General features: G+C 44.8%; 1 protein-coding gene across 2 annotated transcripts in view; it reads right to left on the bottom strand.

Moving 5' to 3' along the window:
• The window catches only part of LOC120931696 (histone-lysine N-methyltransferase PRDM9-like), a 59,669-nt gene that overhangs the window by 8,985 nt on the left and 26,129 nt on the right, over window positions 1-24,555 (bottom strand). For both annotated transcript variants that reach the window (XM_040343388.1, XM_040343387.1), the window contains 2 exons: window positions 11,148-11,294; window positions 7,239-7,356 (listed from right to left, as the gene is read on the bottom strand). In XM_040343388.1, the coding sequence (XP_040199322.1) occupies window positions 7,239-7,356; window positions 11,148-11,294 (265 nt within the window). The remainder of the gene's footprint in view (window positions 1-7,238; window positions 7,357-11,147; window positions 11,295-24,555) is intronic.

Here is a 24,555-nt window from a genome sequence, read left to right as displayed (position 1 = left end):
AGAAGGAAGGACCCCCCCAGCCCTCCCCCCCAGCCCTTCCCCTCCTCCTTCTTAGTGTTATACAACCACATCGTGATTAACGTAAATATTACTTGTGTTACATATATTTGACCTCTAGGGTCAACTGTGTTATATTCTCGTCCCCTCACATCAAGGGGGCTAAAATAATTATTATAATACAAACAAAAAAAAAAAAAGAAACAGTGTCGAACAAAGTCTATTATCTTAAATCAACACACTTGTGATATTCACCTCATACCACTCTTGGTGTTGTGTATCCTCTAAGGACACCAACACCTCGTTTGAAAAACAACCATCTTTAAGGTCTCCCAAAAAATAAAAAAAACAGGGGGAGACATATTAGTGGGAAAAAACGTAAGTTCCTGATACAAAATAAAATCCCAAAAAGTCATCTAGAAAAACCAATAAAGTGAAGAAATATGACATAGCATAAATCCGCATAAAAGAAAAAAACAGTGATTTCAAATATAATAATGATGGGACCCCCACTGGCGCCCTTTCCAGGGGAGATACGGGGGGGGGGAGCCACCCACAGCGGCCGAGATCAGGCCCCGGAACACCGTGCATCCCTCCCCCGTCATATTGGGCCCCTCCAAATTGTCCCCGCCTGTAGTCCAGTGGGTCCACTGGAGGCCAGGTGAGGACCCCAGGGGAGATAAAAACCCCCGAGAGAGAAGGTAAAAAAAAAAAAAGGGGGGGGGACGGTGTGTGGGGGAACAGTAGAAGGGAGGGGGTCAACCCCCCCCCCCCTCTATGACCTTGATGCCACAGGGATGCCACATAGAGGGCCTTGAGATTATGACCCCAAGAGGAAAAAAAAATCTGAACCACAAAAGGCAGAATAAAAACAAAAGTTAATCCATCGTTCCTCTATCGGTCATAAGCCCCATCACATTATGAGGTATAGGGACTCTATATCCTATGCAAGCACAACACTTCCCTGACCCCTTTCTGATCTCCTTGGCCCTGTAAAGTTTGTTGTAATGTAAGTCCGGCTTGGTAGATGTTGTAGCCAATTTGGGACTTCCATCGCCTCCATCTCCATAAACTTAAACATCTCGGGTAGCTCCATAGGCTGTTGTAAGTGAAATGACTGCGCATTCTTCTTAATAATAACCGCTATGGGGTACCCCCAACGATATGTCCCACCTGCCTGTTTAACCTTGTCTAATACCAAGCGTAGCATAGCTCTCCTTTGTAGGGTAGCACGGAGAGATCCGGCAGTATTTGTATCCGGGACCCTTCATACACCGTTCCTCCTGCATCCCAAGCCTTTTAGGTCACAAGTTCTTTATGTGAGAAATTAAAGAAGCAACCAATCACATCTCTTGGTTTATTTGGGTTTGATGAAGGGGGGCCCAGTGCTCTATGTAGCCGCTCAAATTCCAGGGATTGAGTAAGGCCCTGGCCCACCAGTTGTTGACATATTGCTACTATGCACTGCTGCAGCGACTCATTCCCAACTGTCTCGGGGACCCCCCTAAACCTCAGATTTTTACGCCTGCTTGTGTCTTCGATCTCTTCAATCTTTAACTGTAGGAGATCTACTTGCAAGGATTGTGTATTCTGAGCTTGTTCTAATTTAGCTACACGTTTTTCCAACAGTCCCCCCTCCATTTCATCATGTGCCAACTTATCTGTCAGATGTTGTACTTCCACATGGACAGACTCCATCTCTCTCCGGTGGGACTCCTCCATCCATAGTACCAGCGCTTCCATCTCTGCACATGTAGGGAGCACTAATATGTCAGCCCGCGTTGGTAAGGTCAGTAACAGCTCCTTCAGGGACCTGAGCTCTGGATCCTGCAATCCCTGTTGTGGCTCCATCTCAAGCTGACTCCTCTCTTCCGGACACAGGCTACAGGCACCCCCTCCTTTTACTGCACCATTGTCTGCTACACCGCCGACCGAGGGGGGCTCACTTTGATCCACCGTGTCTCAGTGAGCAGACGCTGACGGAGCGCTCACTTCCTTGCTCCCACGTGACTCGGCGGAACAAATCCGATTCACCGCCGCCCTTGTCTGGGGAAAGTACTGCTGGATATCGGCTTGTACGCGCACTCTGGAGGACCTCACCTCCTGCTTCATCCCCAGTATACCGCTTATGTCCCGGGAACCGCCGTACTTCTAGACCCTCCACACAATCGGGTAAATTGAAGTTTTTCCGGCCATAGGTTACCGCTCTACTGATGGCTTAATTCCGGAGGGGAACGGGGGTTTAGAGGAGCTCTGGAGTCAGCATGCCTCTACTCCGCCATCATTAGGCCACTCCCCCTTCCAAAGATTTTCTATTGGATTCAAGTCAGGTGATTGGCTGGGCCATTCTAGCACCTTTATTTTCTTTCTTGAAACCAATTGAGGGTTTCCTTTGCTTTGTGTTTGGGACCATTGTCTTGCTGAAATGTCCACACTAGTTTCATCTTCATCATTCTGGTAGATGACAACAGATTTTTATCAAGAATGTCTTGGCATATTTTTCTATTCATCCTTCCTTCAACGATAATAAGTTTGCCGGTACCGTATTCTAAAAAAAATTGGATTTTTAAAACAGCTTACCTGTAAAATCCTTTTCTTGGAGTACATCACGGGACGAAGAGCCTTAAATCATTACATAATGGGTTGTATGGTCACCAGAGGTGATTGGACACTGGCACAACCAATCAGAGACAGTTCCCCTCCATATAACCCCTCCCATCAGTTTTGTAGCAAAGCAGTAAGATTCTCAAAAGAAGGGGGGGGGGGAGGGCCTCTGTGTCCCGTGGTGCACTCCAAGAAAATTATTTTACAGGTAAGCCTTTTAAAAATCCTATTTTCTTTATCGTACATCACGGGACACAGAGCCTTAAATCATTACATAATGGGATGTCCCAGAGCAATGCCCAATATGAAGGGGGGGGGACCCATCTTAAGCAGGCTGCTACGGACAAGAAGCCCTATACTGCTGCTTGCAGCACCCTTCGCCCGAAGGTGGCATCCTCATGTCCTTTCACATCTATCTGATAAAATTTGGAAAATGTGTGGACTGAAGACCAAGTTGCAGCTTTACAGCCAACAAAGTCTGGTGGTGCACTGCCCATGAAGCACTTATCACCCTGGTATGGGGCGCCCTAACAGAAAAGGGAGAAGTTCTGTTCTTTAAACCATAGGCTTGAATAATAGTTTGTCGAATCCACCTGGAGATAGTGGATTTTGATGCCGCTTGTCCCTTCTTGGGACCATCTGTATTTAAAAAAAAACATTTTTTTTTATAAAAAATAAAATAAAAAAATGGGGGTTGCCATCCGGGGCCCCTGGGGCCTCCGGGCCCCTGAGGACCTCCGGACCTTTTAAAAATAAAATTGTCCCTTTAACCACTTAAGCCCCGAGCCTGTTTTTCATATTCGGCGTTTACAAGACTAAAACAGTTTTTTTTGCTAGAAAATTACTTAAAACCCCCAAACATTATATATTTTTTTTTTCTAACACCCCAACACCCTAGAGAATAAAATGACGGTCATTGCAATACTTTTTGTCACACCGTATTTGCGCAGCGGTCTTACAAGCGCACTGTTTTTGGAAAAAATATATATTGTGAAAGATAATGTTACGCCGAGTAAAATGATACCCAACATGTCACGCTTAAAAATTGCGCCCGCTCGTGGCATGGCGTCAAACTTTCACCCTTAAAAATCTCGATAGGCGACGTTTAAAAAATTCTATAGGTTGCATTTTTTGAGCTACGATACCGCGGCGATACCTCACGTGTGTGGTTTGAACACCATTTTCATATGTGGGCGCTACTCGCGTATGCGTTCGCTTCTGCGCGCGAGTTTGTCGGGACGGGGCGCTTTAAAAAAAAATGTTTTTGTTTTCTTATTTATTTTTTATAGATTTTATAATTTTTTACACTGAAATAAAAAAAAATGTATCACTTTTATTCCTATTACAAGGAATGTAAACATCCCTTGTAATAGAAAAAAGCATGACAGGTCCTCTTAAATATGAGACCTCAGATCTCATATTTAGACTTAAATGCAAAAAAAAAAAAAAAATGGAAATTTTGTCATTTAAAAAAATGACAACAAAAAAAATGTCTCTTTAAGACGCTGGGCAGGACTGACGTTTTGACGTCACTTCCGCCCAGCAATGCTATGAGGACGGGTGGGGGCCATCTTGCCCTCACTCGCATCCTCACACAACAGGCAGCAGCACCCGATCGCCTCTGCCACTACCGACAACTCCGGTAAGGGGCGGGAGGGGGGGCCCCTCTCCCGCCACCGATAACGGCAATCTCGCGGTGAATCTGCCGCGGAGACCGCCGTTATCGTTTACAGGACCGCCCACTGAAGAGATGGATATCTCGGTTGTGGCAGCAGCTGCTGCTGTTACCGAGATATCCATCTTTAAAAACAGGACGTATATATACAGTGGGCGGGCGTTAACCGGTTAATAAAAAAATGTAATAAAAATATATATATTTTTTAATGAAAAATAAATAAAAAAAATGGGGGGGGGTTGCCATCTGGGGCCCTCCAGACCTCTTAAAAAAAATGGCCCTTTAATAAAAGGGCCTCTAAAAATGTATTTTTTTTTTTTTTTAAAAAGTCCTTAAAGCGGTTGTAAACTCACCAAAAGAAAAATGATTTAACCACAATAACAATCTAAGTATTTATTTTGAATAAAATGGGCACTAAGAGTAAGCCCAAAAATCATTCTTACTGTAAAAACACTCTATATTAGAAACACTGCTGCTCTGTAACAGCCGTCGCCATATCAACTGTGGTCTTCCGTGTCTGTATTCTAATATACTTCCGCCCGCATTGAATTTTCCTCTTTGTAATTCCGTGCATGCGCACTGATAGCTGTATCCAAGCCTCTTTTTCGTTTCCGGTTACTACGGAAACAAACATCGGGCGAATCAGAGCCTCCTGTTGCTCGCTTACTTGGAAGCATCACATGATGTCGAGGCTGACGTCGGGGCTGACGTCGACAAGAGGAAATGACGCAGCCCCTTCCTATACACTGCATTAATCCGTCCGGGTCTCCGCTAGCCGGAAAATCTCGACATATAGCGCATGCGCGGGCTACGTCATTGGCCACAAATATGCCTATACCTCGCAAGGCAAGCAGGTAAGGAGTCATTCTTCTAACGCAAATAATTATAAAACCTGCAATTGTCCATAGGAAGAAAAGTCATCATATTGGGTTTACAACCGCTTTAAGATTAATCTTAGAGTCCTCTTTCTCTTACCTTTATCCCTGCTGCAGGTTTTTCTGCTGAAAAAAAATCAGTCAGCACCAATCTTCACCCATCTCGGAAGGATTTGTGTGCCAACATTCAGGGATATGGGTTCCTCTTTAAAGGAGACCTCTCCCCTGGGCCTTGTAAAAGACTCTTACCAGGACTTTTAGCGTTATGTAGCGAAAGTGCTGGACCCTAGAGAGACATTACAGGCGACGCCTCTTGCATGAGGCCCGAATCCCATTCAGTTTCAGCATAATTATATGGCGTCTTGGATGGATCCAAAAGCATAGCTCCTTTTACCCCCAGAGGGTCTCTTTGGCAGAGCTTTCCTTAGCACATCCTCCACGCGTCCAACACCTTAGACACTGGTGAAAAAACTGAGATCCTTCCCTGATGGGAGGGGTTATATGGAGGGGAACTGTCTCTGATTGGTTGTGCCAGTGTCCAATCACCTCTGGTGACCATACAACCTATTATGTAATGATTAAAGGCTCTGTGTCCAATGGTGTACGATAAAGAAAACAACCCCATACCATGATGTTCCCACCTCCAAACATCACTGTTTGTATGGGGGGTGTTTTTGGGGTGATGTGGAGTGCCATTTGACCTCCAAAAATCGGTGTAATATATATATATTTTATGGCATCCAGAGAGTGGAATTTTAGTCTCATCTGACCAGACTATATTCTCCCAGTATTTCATGGGCTTGTCTAAATGTTGTGCAGCCAACTATAAACGATCTTCAACATGCTTTTTCTTCAGCAATGGAGTCTTGAATGGCGAGGGGCCATACAGGCCATGACGGTTGAGTGCATTACTTATTGTTTTCTTTCAAACAATTGTACCTGCCAATGCCACAAGTGGCCCTGGGCTCCTGGACAACTCTTCTGATAATTATTTTCACTCCTCTGTCAAAAATCTTGCGAGGAGCACCTGGTCATGGCCTGTTTAGGGTGAAATTATGTTCTTTCCACTTACAGGTTATGGCCCCAACAGTGCTCATTGGAACATTCAGAAGTTTAGAAATCCTTCTGTAACCAATGCCATTAGTTTGTTTTGCAACAATAAGGCTGCAAAGGTCTTGAAAGAGCACTTTGCTTTAACCCATCCTGAGATGTTTCTTGTGTGACACCTTGGTAATGAGACACCTTTATAGGCCATCAGTTGAGACTGAACCAGTTAATATTAATTTGCACTGACAAGGGGCAGGATTGCTTTACAATTACTGACAAATTTTATCTAGTGTCTTGGCTTTCCATGCCTTTTTTGCACCTCCCCTTCTTTATGTGTCCAATACTTTTTTCCTGTGTCATTCCATTTTAATACACATAACTTAGTTTCTGAACGTATTTGTTTTGGATTCCTTGTATGTATAGATTGCATGGGTTGTTATCGACATGGTGAAAATTTCATGTCAATAGCACATTTAAAAATATATTTACCAAGGGCAGCCCGTCCATTAAGGGCGCACTGGCACTGCCCCCCCCCCCTCCATCGCCGCCTTCCCCTATTCATGCGTCCGGCCCCTTGCAGGACACCGGATACATGGATTCCAATGGGGAGTGGGTGTTTTTTTGAAGCACCTTATTAGGGCCAAAGGCTCTAATAGGCTTTAAAATAGGATGGGCTGAGGGGGTTTGCAGTTTCCTCATAACTCTCTTGTATTGAATTATATTGTAATTGTACATTCTCTTTTTATAATATAAAGTGCTGCTTTGGAGCTATATAAATCACAGCTTCTGTATATGAGAGCTGCAGCACAAGAAATATGATAAGAACTATACTATCCAGCCTAAAAATATTAAAGAATTGACAGCGATACTTCAAGGAGGCATACACCACTTTAGAATTATTTTTACACTGAGGATTGCAAAAAAATGGCAGGAAAACTGCACAAAGCATGCTGAAAGCCTTGTAAAAGCTTGATTTACACACCATAACAGACAACGGTTTTCTGGATCATGCTTATAGTTAAACACGCAATTCTTCTTACCAATAGTTTCCGGATTATGCACACGGTCCATTGTCACATCCTTAATAAACTCCCTATAACCTTTTAAATACGCTTCCATTGTGGAATATACTTCAGCATCTTCAGATTTTACTGTAATCTAGAATAAAAATCAACAGTTTTAGTCAGAAAAATAAGTCCAGCTAGATGACTTCAAGCTGGCAGTTATAGATATGTAAAACATTAAAAAGAAGTGCCTATACTGTTTAAAATCCAGTAATACACGGTCTCACCCTGTTCTGCACATGCTCAGTTCTCTCCATTTTTAGGCACTGCTGAGTTCGTAGATGCCGACCTGCTGACAGCCTTAGGCTCCATTCACACCTAGGCGTATACATACGCCTGAAGCGCGACGCCGCAGCAGCCTGCATTACGCTGGAGGGGTGATTTTACATTGTCGGCTATGGAGATGGTTCACATCTCCATGCCGAACGCCAAAACGCCTGAAGCTCAAAACAAGTCCCGGACCTTTTTTTCAGGCAGCTTTCGGCGTTCGGCCATAGCCGACAATGTTAATCATCCCTCCTGTGTATGTTACCGCGGCGTATTTTACCACGTTTTGTCGCGGCAAATCGTGGGACAAAACGCCACAATTTGTCACGGCAATTCGCGGTAAAATACGCCGCGTTCAGGTGTGAATGCAGCCTAAAAGCGGAATTAAACCTTCCTATCCTTTACAGCCAAGGAAGCTGCTTTTATTTGATCTGCAACTGCCATGGTGTTGCACATGTGATCAGATTTGACACCAGACATCTGATGGTTTGACAGTTTGGTTGAGGAAACAAGCAAATGTGACAGTTGGCAATCCTAGATCGATGGGTTTAGTTCCACTTAATGATTTCCTGCTGTTCAGGGGCTCTGGGCTTCAGCAAAATGGCAGCCTCCAGCAAGAAGAAACAGAAGCAATGCTGGAGGCAATTTACAGCACACATTAATTTTGGTGGTGTATTATTAAATGTGGAATGTTTGTTCCTTGCTAAAGACATATTTACACTGGGACATATAACATAATACCACTAGTGGTGCAATGGATCGTCACCGATCTGTGATCCGAACGGGTCCCCCTGTTCGGATCGGCACACCACGCGAACCGCAGCCCCGGCCATAGGAAAGTCCCCGGCTTCGGCCTAGCTCCGGAGCGGCGGCCATCTTGGTACACCCGGCAGCGGCTGTCTTGTCAGGAAGTGACGTTTCGTTGCCGCCATCTTGCTCCACCCCACACTTCTGCATAGTAATGATAGTGAGAAGGGGGCAAGCGGACATCTTGTTACACCCAACAGAGTTTTAGATTTCATAGTTATTTTCAACACAAAACGGAGCTTATGTGCTTAAATACAGTATTTGGAGATCCAATGGACTATTTACATGTTAAATTTTAAAAGCAGCAGCAAACCTTACATGATTGCTAATGTGACAGAACACCTCTGATTTTCACATTTCACATTTAGTTAAATGTGAAAATCAGAGGTGTTCTTTCACATTAGCAATCATGTAAGGTCAGCAGGTTTGCTGCGGCTTTTAAAATTTAACATGTAAACAGTTCGTCAGATTTACATATACTGTATTTAAGCACATAAACTCCGGTGTGTGTAACAAGATTAGTCTTTTTTTTTTTTTTTTTTAAATGATCCGATTCATGACTCAGATCCCAGGATCGATCTGATCCGTGAGTTTTTTGCTCCGTTGCACCCCTATTATTCACTTTTAACTGCTAGACATTTTTCTTCAGCTTTAAAATAATTTACTGCATTTTGCAAAAAATACTCAATCGTAAAATACATTTTTTTAAATGCAGAGCTCCACTCAAAAGGGTGGATCTGCCTCCTCCCTCACTCTGATGCCACATTTGGCACCTTTCAGAGGGGAGCGGGTACCTGATTTTGACAGGTACCCGCTCCCATTCCCAGGTGATCAATGGTGGTGGCAGCACCCGAAAGCCCATAGAAAAATCGTCTGGGGTGCTGACATCACTGGATTCCTGGACAGGTAAGTGTCCTAATATTAACAGTCAGCAGATAGAGTATTTGTATCTGCTGACTTTTTTCTGAAGGAGCCTGGACCTCCTCTTTATTCATTCACTAAGCCAAATGAAAATTCAATTCAAGTGAAAATAAAGTGAACATGCACTATTTCTTTAGTAAACCAACCTCATTGTCTATAGTAAAGTAGCTTTCAGGGTAAGAACTTATGTCAGGCTAAGAATATCTATGCTCTATGGACTTTCTATATCGGGTTTCTCAAGCAAGGTTCCTCCAGAGGTTGCTAGGGTTTCCTTGAGCAATGAGCAATTTCTGTGTCTCACATAAGTTCCCACTGACACAATTTATCTTTTTAGCCATCTTTTTAGCTAAAGGGTTCCCCGAGACTAGAAATTTATTTCAAGGGTTCCTCTGTGTTGGAAAGAGTGAGAAAGGCTGTTCTATATGCACCATCTGATTAAAGATATAGTTTAATCTGCTTATATTTTTCCTCCCCTGGTTCCACCATTCCCCCCTGTCATCAACGTCCCAATTGAATTGTTAAATTAAACCCTTCAGTTTTCATAATACACCCTATTTTAGGCCCAAGATGCCATCACATGGCTCCTGGGAGAAGTTATGTCAATATCAAAATGCAGGTGCCAGTCTCAGGGAGTGTGTGTTCCTAGGAAGGCTGCATTTTCAAGACGATAAAAATAGGCAATACCCACAAATGCTACTGAGCCTCCATTATTGAGCTGACATCCACTGAATAAAATAGGCAGGCCAGGGATAGGTATGCATACGGAAGAAAGAGCTAGATGAAGCTAGATATTCTCTAGTCAAGAAATAAGTGGGTTCTACCTGACTTGCTGCAGCTTCTAATGCACAATGCGCATAAGTAGCTGCAGACTAAGCAACGTCAGTACAAGAGAAGAGCCTGTACACCTGTATAAGACTGAAGGCATGGCTGGAGTTCAGCTTTACCTTAAAGTAAAACTAAAGGCAAAACTTTTTGTTTTAATTTTGGATAGAGTGGAGATGGATTAGAACACCTTCAATTTTTTTGAAATTATAAGGAGATTTACTCTGTCTGTTTTGAAAGTGAAAATAAAGGAAAATACCAAATTTTGGTGCGGTATATTACATGTTGATTGATGGAGGCTTCATCTCCCTCTTTTTCTAAGACAGTGATGGTGAACCTTGGCACCCCAGATGCACCCCATGATGCACATGCAGTGTAGTGGAGCACCATGGGAAATGTAATTCCAAAACATCTGGGGTGCCAAGGTTTGCCATCACTGTTCTAAGATATAGGCTGGAAGGGCGTGACACCACCTGTAACTGTCAGAAATCCACCTACACCATGTTATTGAGGAAAAAAACCCAATAAATATTTAATAACAAATATATATTTGTAAGACAATTTAAAACTGTTTATTGATATTAATTATTTATTTTTACTTTGTATTCTAAAAGCAGTTTTGTTTTAATTTGAACATGGGACCAGCAGCAGAGGACTAGAAGCTTCTCCTGCTTATATTTACCTGAAGAGAGGCTGGGAAAGATCTGGATCATGTGACAGCTGCATATTGATTAGGAAAAACAGGTACTTTTTTATTAAAATAATTACAGTGCCATTATCCAAGTGACAATGTAAAGGAAACTGTGCGTTTTTAGTATCACTTTAATTTGCAGGGATTTCCGCTCACTTTCTGTCTGGCTACGGTATAGGAAGTGAAGGGAAATCTCCACAATGAGACACAGATGGCAAAAAAAAAAAATCAGACAGGTGTTATGACCCTTGCTTGCTCTATCCAAAATGAAAAATATATATTTTACGTTTTTCCAGAGCGGTTACATGAAACACTTGTTATACAGTTTGTTCTACAAGAAGACAATATGCAATCCCTGCATGTGTATAGATGCTCACCTTTTCAGTAACTATTTTAATTATTTTGTTTGCCAATTCCAAGATAATCTTCACTCTGCTTCTTTCACATAGCACTGAGTTACGATCTTCATCAGATGCATGATTGTTGCCTGTGAGCTTCCCACCCTTCTTTACAACAATATTATCCTAGAATAGTATGAAACAAGTAGCACGTCATGCAGATTTTTCACATTCTTATTAAAAAATGCAATAGTAATTTGGTGTGCAGTACAAGACCATCTCATGCTTCTATTACTTCTTACTTTTACAATTCTAGAACAAGCTCATGGTAGAAATTCTATATTAGCAGGTTAAAATGTAAAAAAAATAATCAAATCCAAGAGATTCAGGCCCCTTTCACAATTGTGCGACCTGAAAGTCCCGCGACTTGAAGCCATGCCTGTGCAATCTTAGGCCCCGTACACACGGACGGACAATCCGCTGAAAACGGTCCGCCGGACCGTTTTCAGCGGACATGTCCGCCCAGAGATTTCTGTCTGATGGTTGTACACACCATCAGACAGAAATCCGCGCATAAACAATACGCGGGGCGTGGCCGCGCCGTCGCCGCGACGATGACGCGGCGACGTGGGCGGCCTTGAAGTTCAAAGCTTCCACGCATGCGTCGAATCAGTACGACACATGCGAGGGATGGCAGTCGGTCGGACGTGTCCGGTGAGTCTGTACAGACGACCGAACACGTCCGACGGACAGGTTTCCAGCGGGTAGATTTCTTAGCATGCTAAGAAATTTTGATCCGCTGGAAACTGTCCGATCCGCCGGACAATTGTCCGGTCGGGCCTACACACGACCGTATCTATCCGCTGAAACTGGTCCGTCGGACCAGTTTCAGCGGATCGATCTGGTCGTGTGTACGGGGCCTTAAGGTCTATGGTCCTCAAGTCGCATCCAAGTTGGATCAAAGTAGTGCAGGGACTACTTTAAAGTTGCACATATATGAACGGTACTCACTGGAAATCATGGGGTACAATTTGTTATGCGACTTTGCAGCCACAAGTTGCAGAACAAGTCACACACGTGTGAAAGGGGCCTCAGGTTTATGAGCATTAAGATTATTACTCTGTGTCATAAATGATTACTTAGTATATTTTTGTAATTATATTTTATTTGCTTAGTGTTAACAGATTAATCCGTTGATGGCAGTGGTGCTGAACTTAGGGCATCTATAAATAACTATTAAGCAAAGGAGGTACAGATGACATTGAAACATGGTATGATGCTCCAACTTGACATCCATCTGGGAAAGCATGCTCTATTTCTTGCCAACCACAGCTTATACATGTACTAGAAGGTCCTGGTGGTGAGGGGTAGATAGATTGGGTATGTGTGTCAACAGTTCTTACTAGGTGGGTTTGTTTCCAATTAGATTTAACATGTCCTGAAATTGGTGGCTGTATGCTGGTTCTAGAAAAGAATCTACTAAAACTTTAGGGCCGGGATTCAGATACATTGGCGTATCTTTGAGCGGGCGTAGCGCATCTCATATGCGCTACGCCGACGTAACGTAGAGAGGCAAGTACTGTATTCACAAAGCACTTGCTCCCATATGTACGCTGGCGTAACGTAAATGGGACGGCGTAAGCCCACCTAATTCAAAGTAGCAAGGCCTTGGGCGTGTTGTATGTAAATTAACCGTGACCCCATGTAAATGAGTGGCCGAACGAACGGCGCATGCGCGCGCATGCTCACAATCACGTCGAATTTACTCCATAACATACGCCGGCCCATTCATGTATGACTTACGTAAACGACGTAAAAATATCCGCTTGTTCCGACGTCCATACTTTGCATTTTCTGCGCCTCATATAGCAGGGGTAACCTTACGCCGGACGTAAGCCTTACGTAAACGGCATAGCTAAATCCGACGGGCGCAAGTACGTTTGTGAATCGGCGTATCTAGGTCATTTGCATATTCGACGCGTAAATCTACGGAAGCGCCCCTTGCGGCCAGCATAAATATGCACCCAAGATACGATGGCGTAGGAGACTTACGTCGGTCGTATCTTGGCCAAATTCAGGCGTATCTGGTTTCCAGAATACGCGTAAAGATATGACGGCGCACATTTGGACTTACGACTGCGTATCTGGAGATACATCGTCGTAAGTCCTTTCTGAATCCTGGCCCAGGTCTTTAGTGTCCGGTAGGCACACTGAAATATTTGCCTAAACAAGAGACAGCATTTGCACAGGACAAATTAAAACTGGGATATGACTACAAGCTTTGGATCATAATTTCATAAAGTGCGATTACTATTTATGAGCTGAATTTAACAGACTGGCAACATACACCGCAATGGTGGCACACGCAAAAGCCTGGGTAGATGCATAGCTCACCTACTATTTTTTACTAATGTAGAACTTAAACTACTTATTAGTTTTTAAAGTGATATTAAAGGCTTGTTTTTATAAATAACAAACATGTCATACTCACCTTCTCTATACAGTCAGGTCTCTCGCCCCCTCCATTCTGACGAGTGCCCCTAGAGCAAGCAGCTTGCAATGGGGCACCCAAGGAGGCTCGTTCCCAAGCCACCGCTCTGCGTGTCCATTCACAAACAAGGTTGAGCACTCCTACATCACAAAGATGTCAGATAATATGGGTTGATTTACTAGAACTGGAGTGCAAAATCTGGTGCAGCTGTGCATGGTAGCCAATCAGCTTCTTACATGAGCTTGTTCTATTAAGTTTTGACAAGAAACCTGGAAGATAATTGGTTTCTATGCAGAGCTGCACCAGATTTTTCATGCTCCAGTTTTAGTAAATCAACCCCACAGCTAACACCCCCCAAAAATAAGCTGTTGCCAGAGGTATAAGCGCGTTTTGCCCCTTTCACCTCCAAGACTATAAACAATAATGCAGTCACAATGCCTGTTAATTTGACAGTTCATTAATTTCTATGGTTAGCTTTACATACAAATGAGCAAAGTAACTTGGAATTTATTTTCCCGATAAATTATTTTCTAGCTGTGGACTGAATGATATCTACTTGTCTCTGAGTAGCTTGTTGCAGTACCTGATGCAGTCTTAACCATATACTATCAGTGGCATCATCATCCCTCATACTTTTCTCCATTGAAGAGAAGGAACAAGACCTAATGAGAGGTTGGAAAATCTACCCGCGCCATTTCAAAAATAACTTACATGCTCCTTTTGTCCTCTAACATATAATACGCTCCCAAAAACTGTAAAAAAATACATAAAGTTGGCAGCATTAACTTCTTTTACCAAGCTTTATATGCCAGCCTAAGGCCGGTCATAGACTAAGTGAATTTGCTTGATTCCCCCATCAACACAGACAGTGTTGACAGGAGAATTCCTCTCGCAGAGCCATTATGTTCTGCTGGCGGGGGAGGGGGGACACAGTGATTATTGCTAGTGGCTATAACAAACGCTAGCAATAATCGCATTTAAAATCCAGGAGGCATTAACTTGATTGATTAACTTGGGTACATTCAGCCTGCCCATACATGGTTTGAATCGCGGCCAGTTCAGCAGGATTCAAACTGTCTATAGCTGCCTTAAATTATTGTTTTAATGTTACTAGCATTGAATAGAAAAAAACATTTGATACAGCGCTATTAAAATTGGTGCTTACAAGCTTTAATACATTACAGATCCCATAGTCAGGAGCTGCACCTGATGAGTCCAGAAGTGATGTTATTGCATGCAAGAAAGGCACATGTTGGTCAGATGCTAATAAACTGATATGCAATGTCTTAGTGCTTGTGAGTACTTTAATATATTTTACACACACACACATATATATATATATATATATATATATATATATATATATATATATATATATATTATATATATATACCCATTTTAAAATGTCAGGTTTCTGTCATGTAAAAAAACAGACAAAGATAAATAATTTCAGAACTTTTTCCACCTTTAATGTGACCTATAAACTGTACAACTCAGTTGAACAACAAACTAAAATCTTTTAGGTGGAGGGAAGTAAAAATTAAAAATGTAATAATATGGTTGCATAAGTGTGCACACCCTTAAACTAATACTTTGTTAAAGCACCTTTTGATTTTATTACAGCACCCAGTCTTTTTGGGTAGGAGTCTTTGCACATCTTGAACGTGGCAATATTTGCTCACTCTTCTTTGCAAAAATATTCCAAATCTGTCAGATTGCAGGGGCATCTCCTGTGCACAGCCCTCTTCAGATCACGCCACAGATTTTCAATCAGATTCAGGTCTGGGCTCTGGCTGGGATATTCCTAAATGTTATTCTTCTTCTGGTGAAGCCATTCCTTTGTTGATTTGGGTGTATGCTTTGTGCCTTTGTCATGCTGAAAGATGAAGTTCCTCTTCATGTTCAGCTTTCTAGCAGAACCATGAAGGTTTTGAGACAATATTGACTGGTATCTGGAACTATTCACATATCCCTCTACCTTGACTAGGGCCCCTGTTCCAGCTGAAGAAAAACAGCCCCAAAGCATGATGCTGCCACCACCATGCTTCACTGTGGGTATGGTGTTCTTTTGGTTTTGTGCAGTGTTGTTCTTGCACCAAACATCTTTTGGAATTATGGCCAAAAAGTTCAACCTTGGTTCCATCAGACCATAACACATTTTCCCACATGCTTTTGGGAGATTTTAGATGTTTTTTATGCTAAATGTAGCCGGGCTTGGATGTTTTTCTTCGTAAGAAAAGGCTCCCCCATAGCCCAGACATATGACGAATATGGGAGATTGTTGTTACATACAGTATACCACACAGACAGTAGGGGTGTTGAAAATGATCGCCGCATCGATGCATCACGATTATACCCTGCCCGATTCGGCATCGATGCGGTAGCCAGTGTTAATCGATTAAGCATGACGTCATTGCGGCTCCTCCCCTCCCCCCCACAGCAGTGTCTTAAGCCATCGATCAGCTGGCTGAGCCTAGCGCCGTTCCCCGTCATGGGGTGATGTAGCCTCTGCCTTAGAATGCTGACCCCACCCAGACTCTCCCCCCTCCTCATGAATTTGTACCTCGGGACACTGGACAGTGACCCCTCTCATCTGCCTGATGTGCGGTGCAGAGCCGCATGGAGCTGTGAGACAGATCACTGGCTGTCATCACATCCGTGGGAGTGGCGGAACAATCAGGGATGCCGAAGTCCCTGGAGATCATGCAGTCTTTCCAGACTAGCATTATCCATGTGACAGTGTGAGAATACAGACTGATTTTTCCTGTCCGTAGGACAGGAGAACCAGTCTGTACATTTAGGGGCCAGGGGCTGCAGCCGAGTGGAGTGACTGGCACTCGTCTTATAAACAGCCCAGTAAAGTTCACTCCCCCCTCCCAGCAACGAAATGATGCATTGCATAAAGCTACCCTTCCTCCTCTCCCCCTCTGTGTCTGCCCGGCCCGCCCACTCTCCTATCCCGACATACAGCTGTGAAGGAGAGAGGGGGGGGGCTGCGCGGGAGATATGAAGAACAACACAGTCAGCAGCTACACATTCCAAGCTGTGAACTTCCAGCCTCGTCGCTGAATGAGTGAGCACTGCATTTTTCATTGCACATTCATAACTGAACTGTCCCTTTCTCTCCCCTATCTGTCTCCCTCTCCCGCTATCTCTTCCAAGATCCAGTTAGCACTCATATTGATCGCTTTCTTTATTTAGTTTGGGCTTTACACTGGAAAAAAAAAAAAAAGAGATTTTTAATACAGCTTACCTGTAAAATCTTTTTCTTGGAGTACATCACAGGACACAGAGCGGCATTCATTACTATATGGGTTATATGGAGTACCTTCAGGTGTAGACACTGGCAATCTTCAAACAGGAAATGCCCCTCCCTATATAACCCCCTCCCATAGGAGGAGTACCTCAGTTTTGTAGCAAGCAGTATGCCTCCCAAAATGGTCCTCAAAAGAGGGGTGGGAGCTCTGTGTCCCGTGATGTACTCCAAGAAAAAGATTTTACAGGTAAGCTGTATTAAAAATCTCTTTTTCTTTATCGTTACATCACGGGACACAGAGCGGCATTCATTACTATATGGGATGTCCCAAAGCAATGCTTACAATGAGGGGAGGGAGAACATCTCCAAGACAAAAGGATTTAATTTAGAGATATACTCAAATCATAATAAATCCAACTTATTTGAGAAAAATAATCTTAAATTTTAAATTTAACTCAAAAAAAAGAGGAGCCCCCGGAATCCGAGGGTCTCAAACTGCAGCCTGCAGCACTGCCTGCCCGAAGGCAGTATCAGTATTCCTTCTTACGTCCAACTTGTAGAATTTTGTAAATGTGTGGACAGAAGACCAGGTTGCCGCCTTGCAAACTTGAGCCATAGAGATCTGGTGGTGCGCTGCCCAGGAGGCGCCCATGGCTCTAGTAGAATGAGCCCTTAATGATACTGGAGGAGGCAACCCTTTCAAGCCGTAGGCCTGAGTGATCAATTGCTTAATCCACCTAGAAATGGTGGACTTTGCAGCTGCCTGCCCCTTCTTGGGCCCATCCGGTAGAATAAACAGCACATCTGTTTTCCGGATCTTCTCTGTAGCTTTAAGATAGGCCTTCATGGCCCTGACAATATCCAAGGTATGCAGCAACCCTTCCTTTCTGGAAGTAGGTTTAGGGAAGAAGGATGGTAATACCAAATCCTGGTTCAAATGAAAACTGGATATGACCTTCGGTAAGAAGGAAGGATGAGGGCGGAGAACGACCTTGTCCTTATGAAATATAAGATATGGTTCCTTACAGGATAAGGCTGCCAGTTCCGAAACTCTTCTTGCGGAAACTATGGCAACCAAAAACACCAACTTCCTTGTCAGTAGAACCAAAGGAACTTCAGCCAACGGCTCAAACGGTTGTTTCTGTAAACTCGACAGAACAAGATTTAAATCCCACGGACAAAGCGGGGATTTAACTGGAGGTTTAATACGTAAGACCCCTTGAAGGAAGGTCTTAACCAGCGAGTGGGTGGCCAGTGGCCGCTGAAACCACACTGACAGGGCAGAAATCTGTCCTTTGATTGTGCTTAATGCCAATCCTTTATCCACTCCTAGCTGGAGAAAACTTAAAACTCTATCTATGGTGAACTTGCGAGGAAGCCATAGCTTGGACTCGCACCAGCCTATATAGGCCTTCCAGACCCTGTGATAAATCACCCTAGAGACCGGTTTCCTGGCTCTGATTAGGGTAGAGATTACTTTCTGAGACAGACCTCTACCCCTGAGAATCAAGGATTCAGCTTCCAGGCCGTCAAATTTAGATGCCGTAAGGCAGGGTGGAGGATCGGACCTTGCGATAGCAGGTCTGGCCTTAGAGGCAGAGTCCAAGGGTTTCCCACTACCATCCTTAGGATTAGTGAGTACCAAGCCCTTCTGGGCCATGCTGGAGCTACCAGGATAACTGGTATGTGCTCCACCCGGATCCTGCGCAGCAGGCGGGGTAGTAACTGGAGCGGGGGAAACGCATAAAGAAGCTTGAACTGATGCCAAGGGCAAACCAGAGCATCGGTTCCGCAGGCCATCGGATCCCTTGAGCGGGACATGAACCTGTCTAGCTTCTTGTTGAGTCTCGATGCCATGATATCCACGTCCGGCACTCCCCATCTTTGGCAGAGTGCTTGAAAGACTTGTGGATGCAGAGACCATTCCCCCGGCCATAGAGTCTGGCGGCTTAAGAAGTCCGCCTGAAAGTTGTCCACTCCGGGAATGAATACTGCCGATATGCAGGGCACATGAGCCTCTGCCCATAAGAGAATCAAGCTCACTTCTCTCTGAGCGGCCTGACTCCTGGTCCCCCCTTGGTGATTTATGTATGCCACTGCCGTGGCATTGTCTGATTGAATTCTCACCGGGAGCCCCTGCAATTTCGACGTCCAAGCCCTGAGGGCTAGTCGAACAGCTCTGAGCTCCAAGATGTTGATGGGTAAAAGCTTCTCTGGCTTTGCCCAAATACCTTGGCGAGTGGAACCATCCACAATCGCTCCCCAGCCCGTCAGGCTGGCGTCTGTGGTCACTATCTTCCAAGCCCCTGGGCTGAAAGATTTTCCCTTCAGTAGATTCTGAGGGTCTAACCACCAACACAGACTTTGCCGGACTCTTGATGAGAGAGGCAACGGGATATCCAAGGCCTGTGGCCTTCTGCTCCATGCTGACAGGATGGCTGCCTGCAGGATGCGAGTGTGGCTCTGGGCGTATGGCACCGCCTCGAAAGTAGCCACCATCTTGCCTAGTAATCTCATACATAGGCGAATAGTCGGTTTTTTCTTGCTTAGAACCAGTAGGATTAATTCCTTGATGGCTTTGACCTTCCTCAGAGGTAGGAACACCCCTTGTTGTTCCGTGTCTAATCTCATGCCGAGATATTCCAACTGCCTTGTGGGCTGGAATGTTGACTTTTCTTGATTTAGGACCCAGCCGAACCTCTCGAGGTATTGGACCGTGAGGGCCACTGCTCGTTCCAAGCCGGGAGATGAGTGGTCTATGACTAGGAGGTCGTCCAGGTATGCTAGGATCGTGACCCCTTGGATCCTTAGCTTGGCTAGGATTGGAGCTAGAACCTTCGTGAACACCCGGGGGGCCGTAGCCAACCCGAAGGGAAGCGCCACGAATTGGAAATGACGCGAAGCCACCATAAAGCGTAGATATCTTTGATGTGGCTGATAAATTGGAACATGAAGGTAGGCATCCTTTATGTCTATGGACGCCATGAAGTCGTCTTTTTGGAGTGTGGCAGCTGCTGACCGCACGGATTCCATCCGAAATGAGCGGACTTTTAAGTATGCATTTACCATCTTTAGGTCCAAAATTGGCCTGACATCTCCATTGGGCTTTAGGATGATGAATAGGTTGGAGTAGAAACCCAGCCCCTGTTCCAGGACTGGTACCTCTACTATTACTTCCTGGGAAAGTAGATGATCTAGAGCCGACCTTAATGCGGCTCTTTTCTCCAGATCGTTTGGAATCCTCGACTCCTGGAAATGAGGAGGAGGAAACCTTAGGAATTCTAGCTTGTAGCCTGTGGCCACGGAAGACCGTACCCACTCGTCGGGAATGCTGGCTTCCCAAATCTCCGAAAAGAGTCGCAGCCTTCCCCCCACCTTCGTGGGTGGGGGCGCCCCTTCATGAGGTAGACTTGGGGGCTGGTTTTGCTGGCTTGCGAAACCACTGCCTCTTGCCCCTAACAGCCTGTCCTCGTGATCTGCTGTTGAAGCCGAAGTTTGTTCTTGCAGGAGGCCGTCGATACTGCTTGGCATTAGAGGGCCCCTGCCCAGGGGAGGACTGTCGTTTAAACGCAGGTCCCTGAACCCTCTTCTTAGTTGGCAAGAGAGTACTCTTGCCGCTTGAAATGGTCTGAATGTATTTATCTAAGTCCTCTCCGAAGAGCCGTCCTCCATGGAAGGGAAACCCTGCCAGGAGCTTCTTGCATGGGGGCTCAGCCTCCCAGCTTTTTAACCATAAGAGTCTTCTCATATGGATAAGGGATAATGATAAACGTGACGCTTGTTGGATAGAATCCTTGATTGCGTCTACCGTAAAACATATGGCCTTAGGGACATCCGAAAATTCTTCTGCCTGCTCGGCAGGAATAAGTTCAAGCATTTGCTTAAATTGATCCGATAAAGCTTGAGCGACTCCAATCGCAGCCACGGCTGGCTGTACTACTGCCCCTGCAGAAGTGAAGGAGTTCTTAAGTAGGGCTTCCAAGCGTCTATCAACTGGATCTTTGAAAACCTGTACGTTTTCTACAGGACATGTTAACGATTTGTTAACACATGAGATGGCTGCGTCTACTGCAGGAGAAGCCCATCTCTTGGAAAACTTTTCTTCCATAGGATGTAAGACAGAAAATTTCTTAGGTGGAAAGAAAACCTTGTCTGGTTTGTTCCACTCTTGGAACAAGACTTCCTCCAATAGAGGATGGATCGGAAACACAGCACTGCTTTGAGGCGCCCTCAGTGAGCCCAAAGCTGAAACCGTGGATACCTGGAGATCTGGTACAGGCAGGTTGAATGCCTTATGGACCAAGTCCGTCAAGCCCTGAATCCACCAGCTCTCCCTCAGGGAGACTGCCCCAGACTCCTCTGTATCCGGATCTTCGATCCCTGAACCTACTTGGTCTCTGTCCAAGAGGTCCAATTCCCCGGAGGAAAGGACCTCCTCTTCCGAGGGTCCGCGCACGGGTGACGGAGATCTATTCCGCTTACTACCCCGCATGGCTGCGGCTATCATTTCTCCCATGCTTCTCCGCATCTCATTTAAAGAGGCGAGTAACACCTCCTCCGTGACCACCTTAGGGTTGGGTTGACTCGCGTCAGCTCTAGCCCCAGACCCCGATGGCCCAAAGGCTCCCTGTGGGGAAAGCAGCGGCATAGCTCTATCCGAGACCTCAGATTCTGCGGGGGAATCCCCACCTTTTGTACCCTCTGCTCTTGATGCCATGGTACAATACCGAGGTACACCTGCTACTTATTGGTACCTGGGACTTATAATAGTTAAATGCCCAAACACCTGTTTGGGGAATAAAAAATGTTTCCTCTACCCTAGATGACACTTTTTTTTTTTTTTTTCAAAGAAAACTTTTCTTCTTTCTTTTTTTTTTTTTTTTTTCAATCTAGGCAAGAAAAAACATTCTATCCCCCTGAGTAGTATTGCCAAAGAAAAGACTATGAGATGGAAAAGAAAACCAGCCTATTCCTAGGCTAAACCACAATCTTCTGAAGACTGTAGTATTCTTTCTGGCCACTGTGTGTCCTCAGCGCCCCGTGCTTCACTCCAGTCCTTCCTCCCTTAAGCCAGAGAAATGAATGAGCTGTGGCATCTAAGGAAGGGCCGCCCCTTCCTTTAAACCACTGACCCGCCCTTCCCCCCCAGCTAAAACGGCGCCAAATGCGTCTATAACACGTGCACGCGCACCGCGCGCGCGCCCGCCGACGGGGGGGGGGGGTTGGGAGGAAGGGCCTCTCTGTTCCTGCAGCCGCAGGCCTGGAACACACGAGGAGGTCAGCGTTTTGCCTGCCTTGCAGGCATGAGGGAGAGGACTGGATAGAGCATCGCCTGGAGGCTTGCAGGTAAGCATAGCTCTCTGACACACACATACACTTGTACATAAAAGGCCCCACTCACAGCTTTTGCAACACTACCAGGGAGGTCACTTTTTATGGGGAAACAACATATAGAGCCATCCTATCTTCATGATATGTGACTGGTTTGCCAGATGCAATGCATAACCTTAGGCATGTCCCCTGTGACCTCCCAGAAAAAACTTGCTAAGAGCCAAGCCCCGCAGGTTTTTTCCCCTTACTTACCTGCTCCATGCCGCAGGACTTTGCCAAGCAAGAGGTCCAATCTTCCCCCATCTCCGTGGGGATGTCTAGACCTTCAGGCCCTGGGAACCTTCTTCTTCCATGAAGGATCCACTGTCCTGGGCCCATACAGCACCCTGGCAAACAGAAAACATTAGGCGCCCCAAAGGTTTTCTAAGTTCTGGGCCCAGGGTCCAGCTCTCTTAAAAAGAAAGCATTATGGGCTATACCCCAAGGGTTTGGGGTCCGGTTACTGACCACTTTAGCGCGCAGGCTTTTTTGGACAGAACCGGTAGCTCACCTAATCCCAAGGATGCGGAGGCAAGCTAAACCATGACTAACACCTAAGACACTGGCGTAAAAACTGAGGTACTCCTCCTATGGGAGGGGGTTATATAGGGAGGGGCATTTCCTGTTTGAAGATTGCCAGTGTCTACACCTGAAGGTACTCCATATAACCCATATAGTAATGAATGCCGCTCTGTGTCCCGTGATGTAACGATAAAGAAATATATATATGATCCAATTCCCCCATCTAAACATTCCAGGTGGATGGGGGAATCCTCCGACAGTGGACCATTGGGCGAACAACCATGGTTGCTAATGACAGCGCTGGTCTCTGTCTTCATGGCAGCAGCAGCGCATTAGAACCCAATGCTGGCTACTTGGTGCATCATGTCTGCATTCTCTGACCGTCTACTGTATCATCTCTTATATCATGTCCGCAGTCTCTGATCATCTCTTATATCATGTCTGTAGTCTCTGATCATCTCTTATATCATGTCTGCAGTCTCTGATCATCTCTTAGATCATGTCTGCAGTCTCTGATCATCTCTTGTATCATGTCTGCAGTCTCTGACCATCTCCTGTATCATGTCTGCATTCTCTGACCATCTCCTGTATCATGTCTGCATTCTCTGACCATCTCCTGTATCTTGTCTGCATTCTCTGACCATCTCCTGTATCATGTCTGCATTCTCTGACCATCTCCTATATCATGTCTGCATTCTCTGACCATCTCCTGTATCATGTCTGCATTCTCTGACCATCTCCTGTATCATGTCTGCATTCTCTGACCATCTCCTGTATCATGTCTGCATTCTCTGACCATCTCCTGTATCATGTCTGCATTCTCTGACCATCTCCTGTATCATGTCTGCATTCTCTGACCATCTCCTATATCATGTCTGCATTCTCTGACCATCTCCTGTATCATGTCTGCATTCTCTGACCATCTCCTGTATCATGTCTGCATTCTCTGACCATCTCCTGTATCATGTCTGCATTCTCTGACCATCTCCTGTATCATGTCTGCATTCTCTGACCATCTCCTGTATCATGTCTGTTGTGTGTGTGTTTTTTTTTTAAGGAACAGATAAAATAAAAAAATTGAGTTCTCCTGACTGCTTGCATATGTTTTATGAAAACCGCGTGCAGTAATCTTGATGCATGGCAGAATCTAATCGAATTGAATCATCGACATGGTAATCAAATCGAATCGTTAGGCCAGTGAAGATTCGCGCCTCTAACAGACAGTACTTGCCAGATATTCCTGCAGCTCCTTTAATGTTGCTGTAGGCCTCTTGGTAGCCTCCCTGACCAGTTTAATTCTCGTCTTTTCATCAATTTTGGAGGGACGTCCAGTTCTTGGTAATGTCACCATTATGCCATATATTCTCCACTTGATGATGACTGTCTTCACTGTGTTCCATGGAACATCTAATGCCTTGGAAATTCTTTTGTACCATTCTCCTGACTGATACCTTTTAACAATGAGCTCCCTCTGATGCTTTGGAAGGGCTCTGAGGACCATGGCTTTTGCTGTAGGATGTGACTAAGAAAATGTCAGGAAAGACCTACTAAAACAGCTGAACTTTATTTTGGGTTAATCAGAGGCACTTTAAATGATTGCAGGTGTGTACTGACTCCTATTAAACATGAGTTTGAATATGATTGCTTAGTTCTGAACACAGCTACATTCCCAGTTATAAGAGGGTGTGCACACTTATGCAACCACATTATTATTTTTAGTTATTTTATATTTTTTTTAAATTTTTACTTCCTCTTCCTAAAAGTTTTCAGTTTGTTTTTTAATTGAGTTGTTCGGTTTATAATAGGTC

The sequence above is a fragment of the Rana temporaria genome, chromosome 3 (genome assembly GCF_905171775.1).
Source record: "Rana temporaria chromosome 3, aRanTem1.1, whole genome shotgun sequence".
In the NCBI taxonomy this organism is placed as follows: Eukaryota; Metazoa; Chordata; class Amphibia; order Anura; family Ranidae; genus Rana; species Rana temporaria.
Note: the sequence above shows the minus strand (reverse complement) of the source record. Positions and strands in the feature narration are given on the sequence as shown.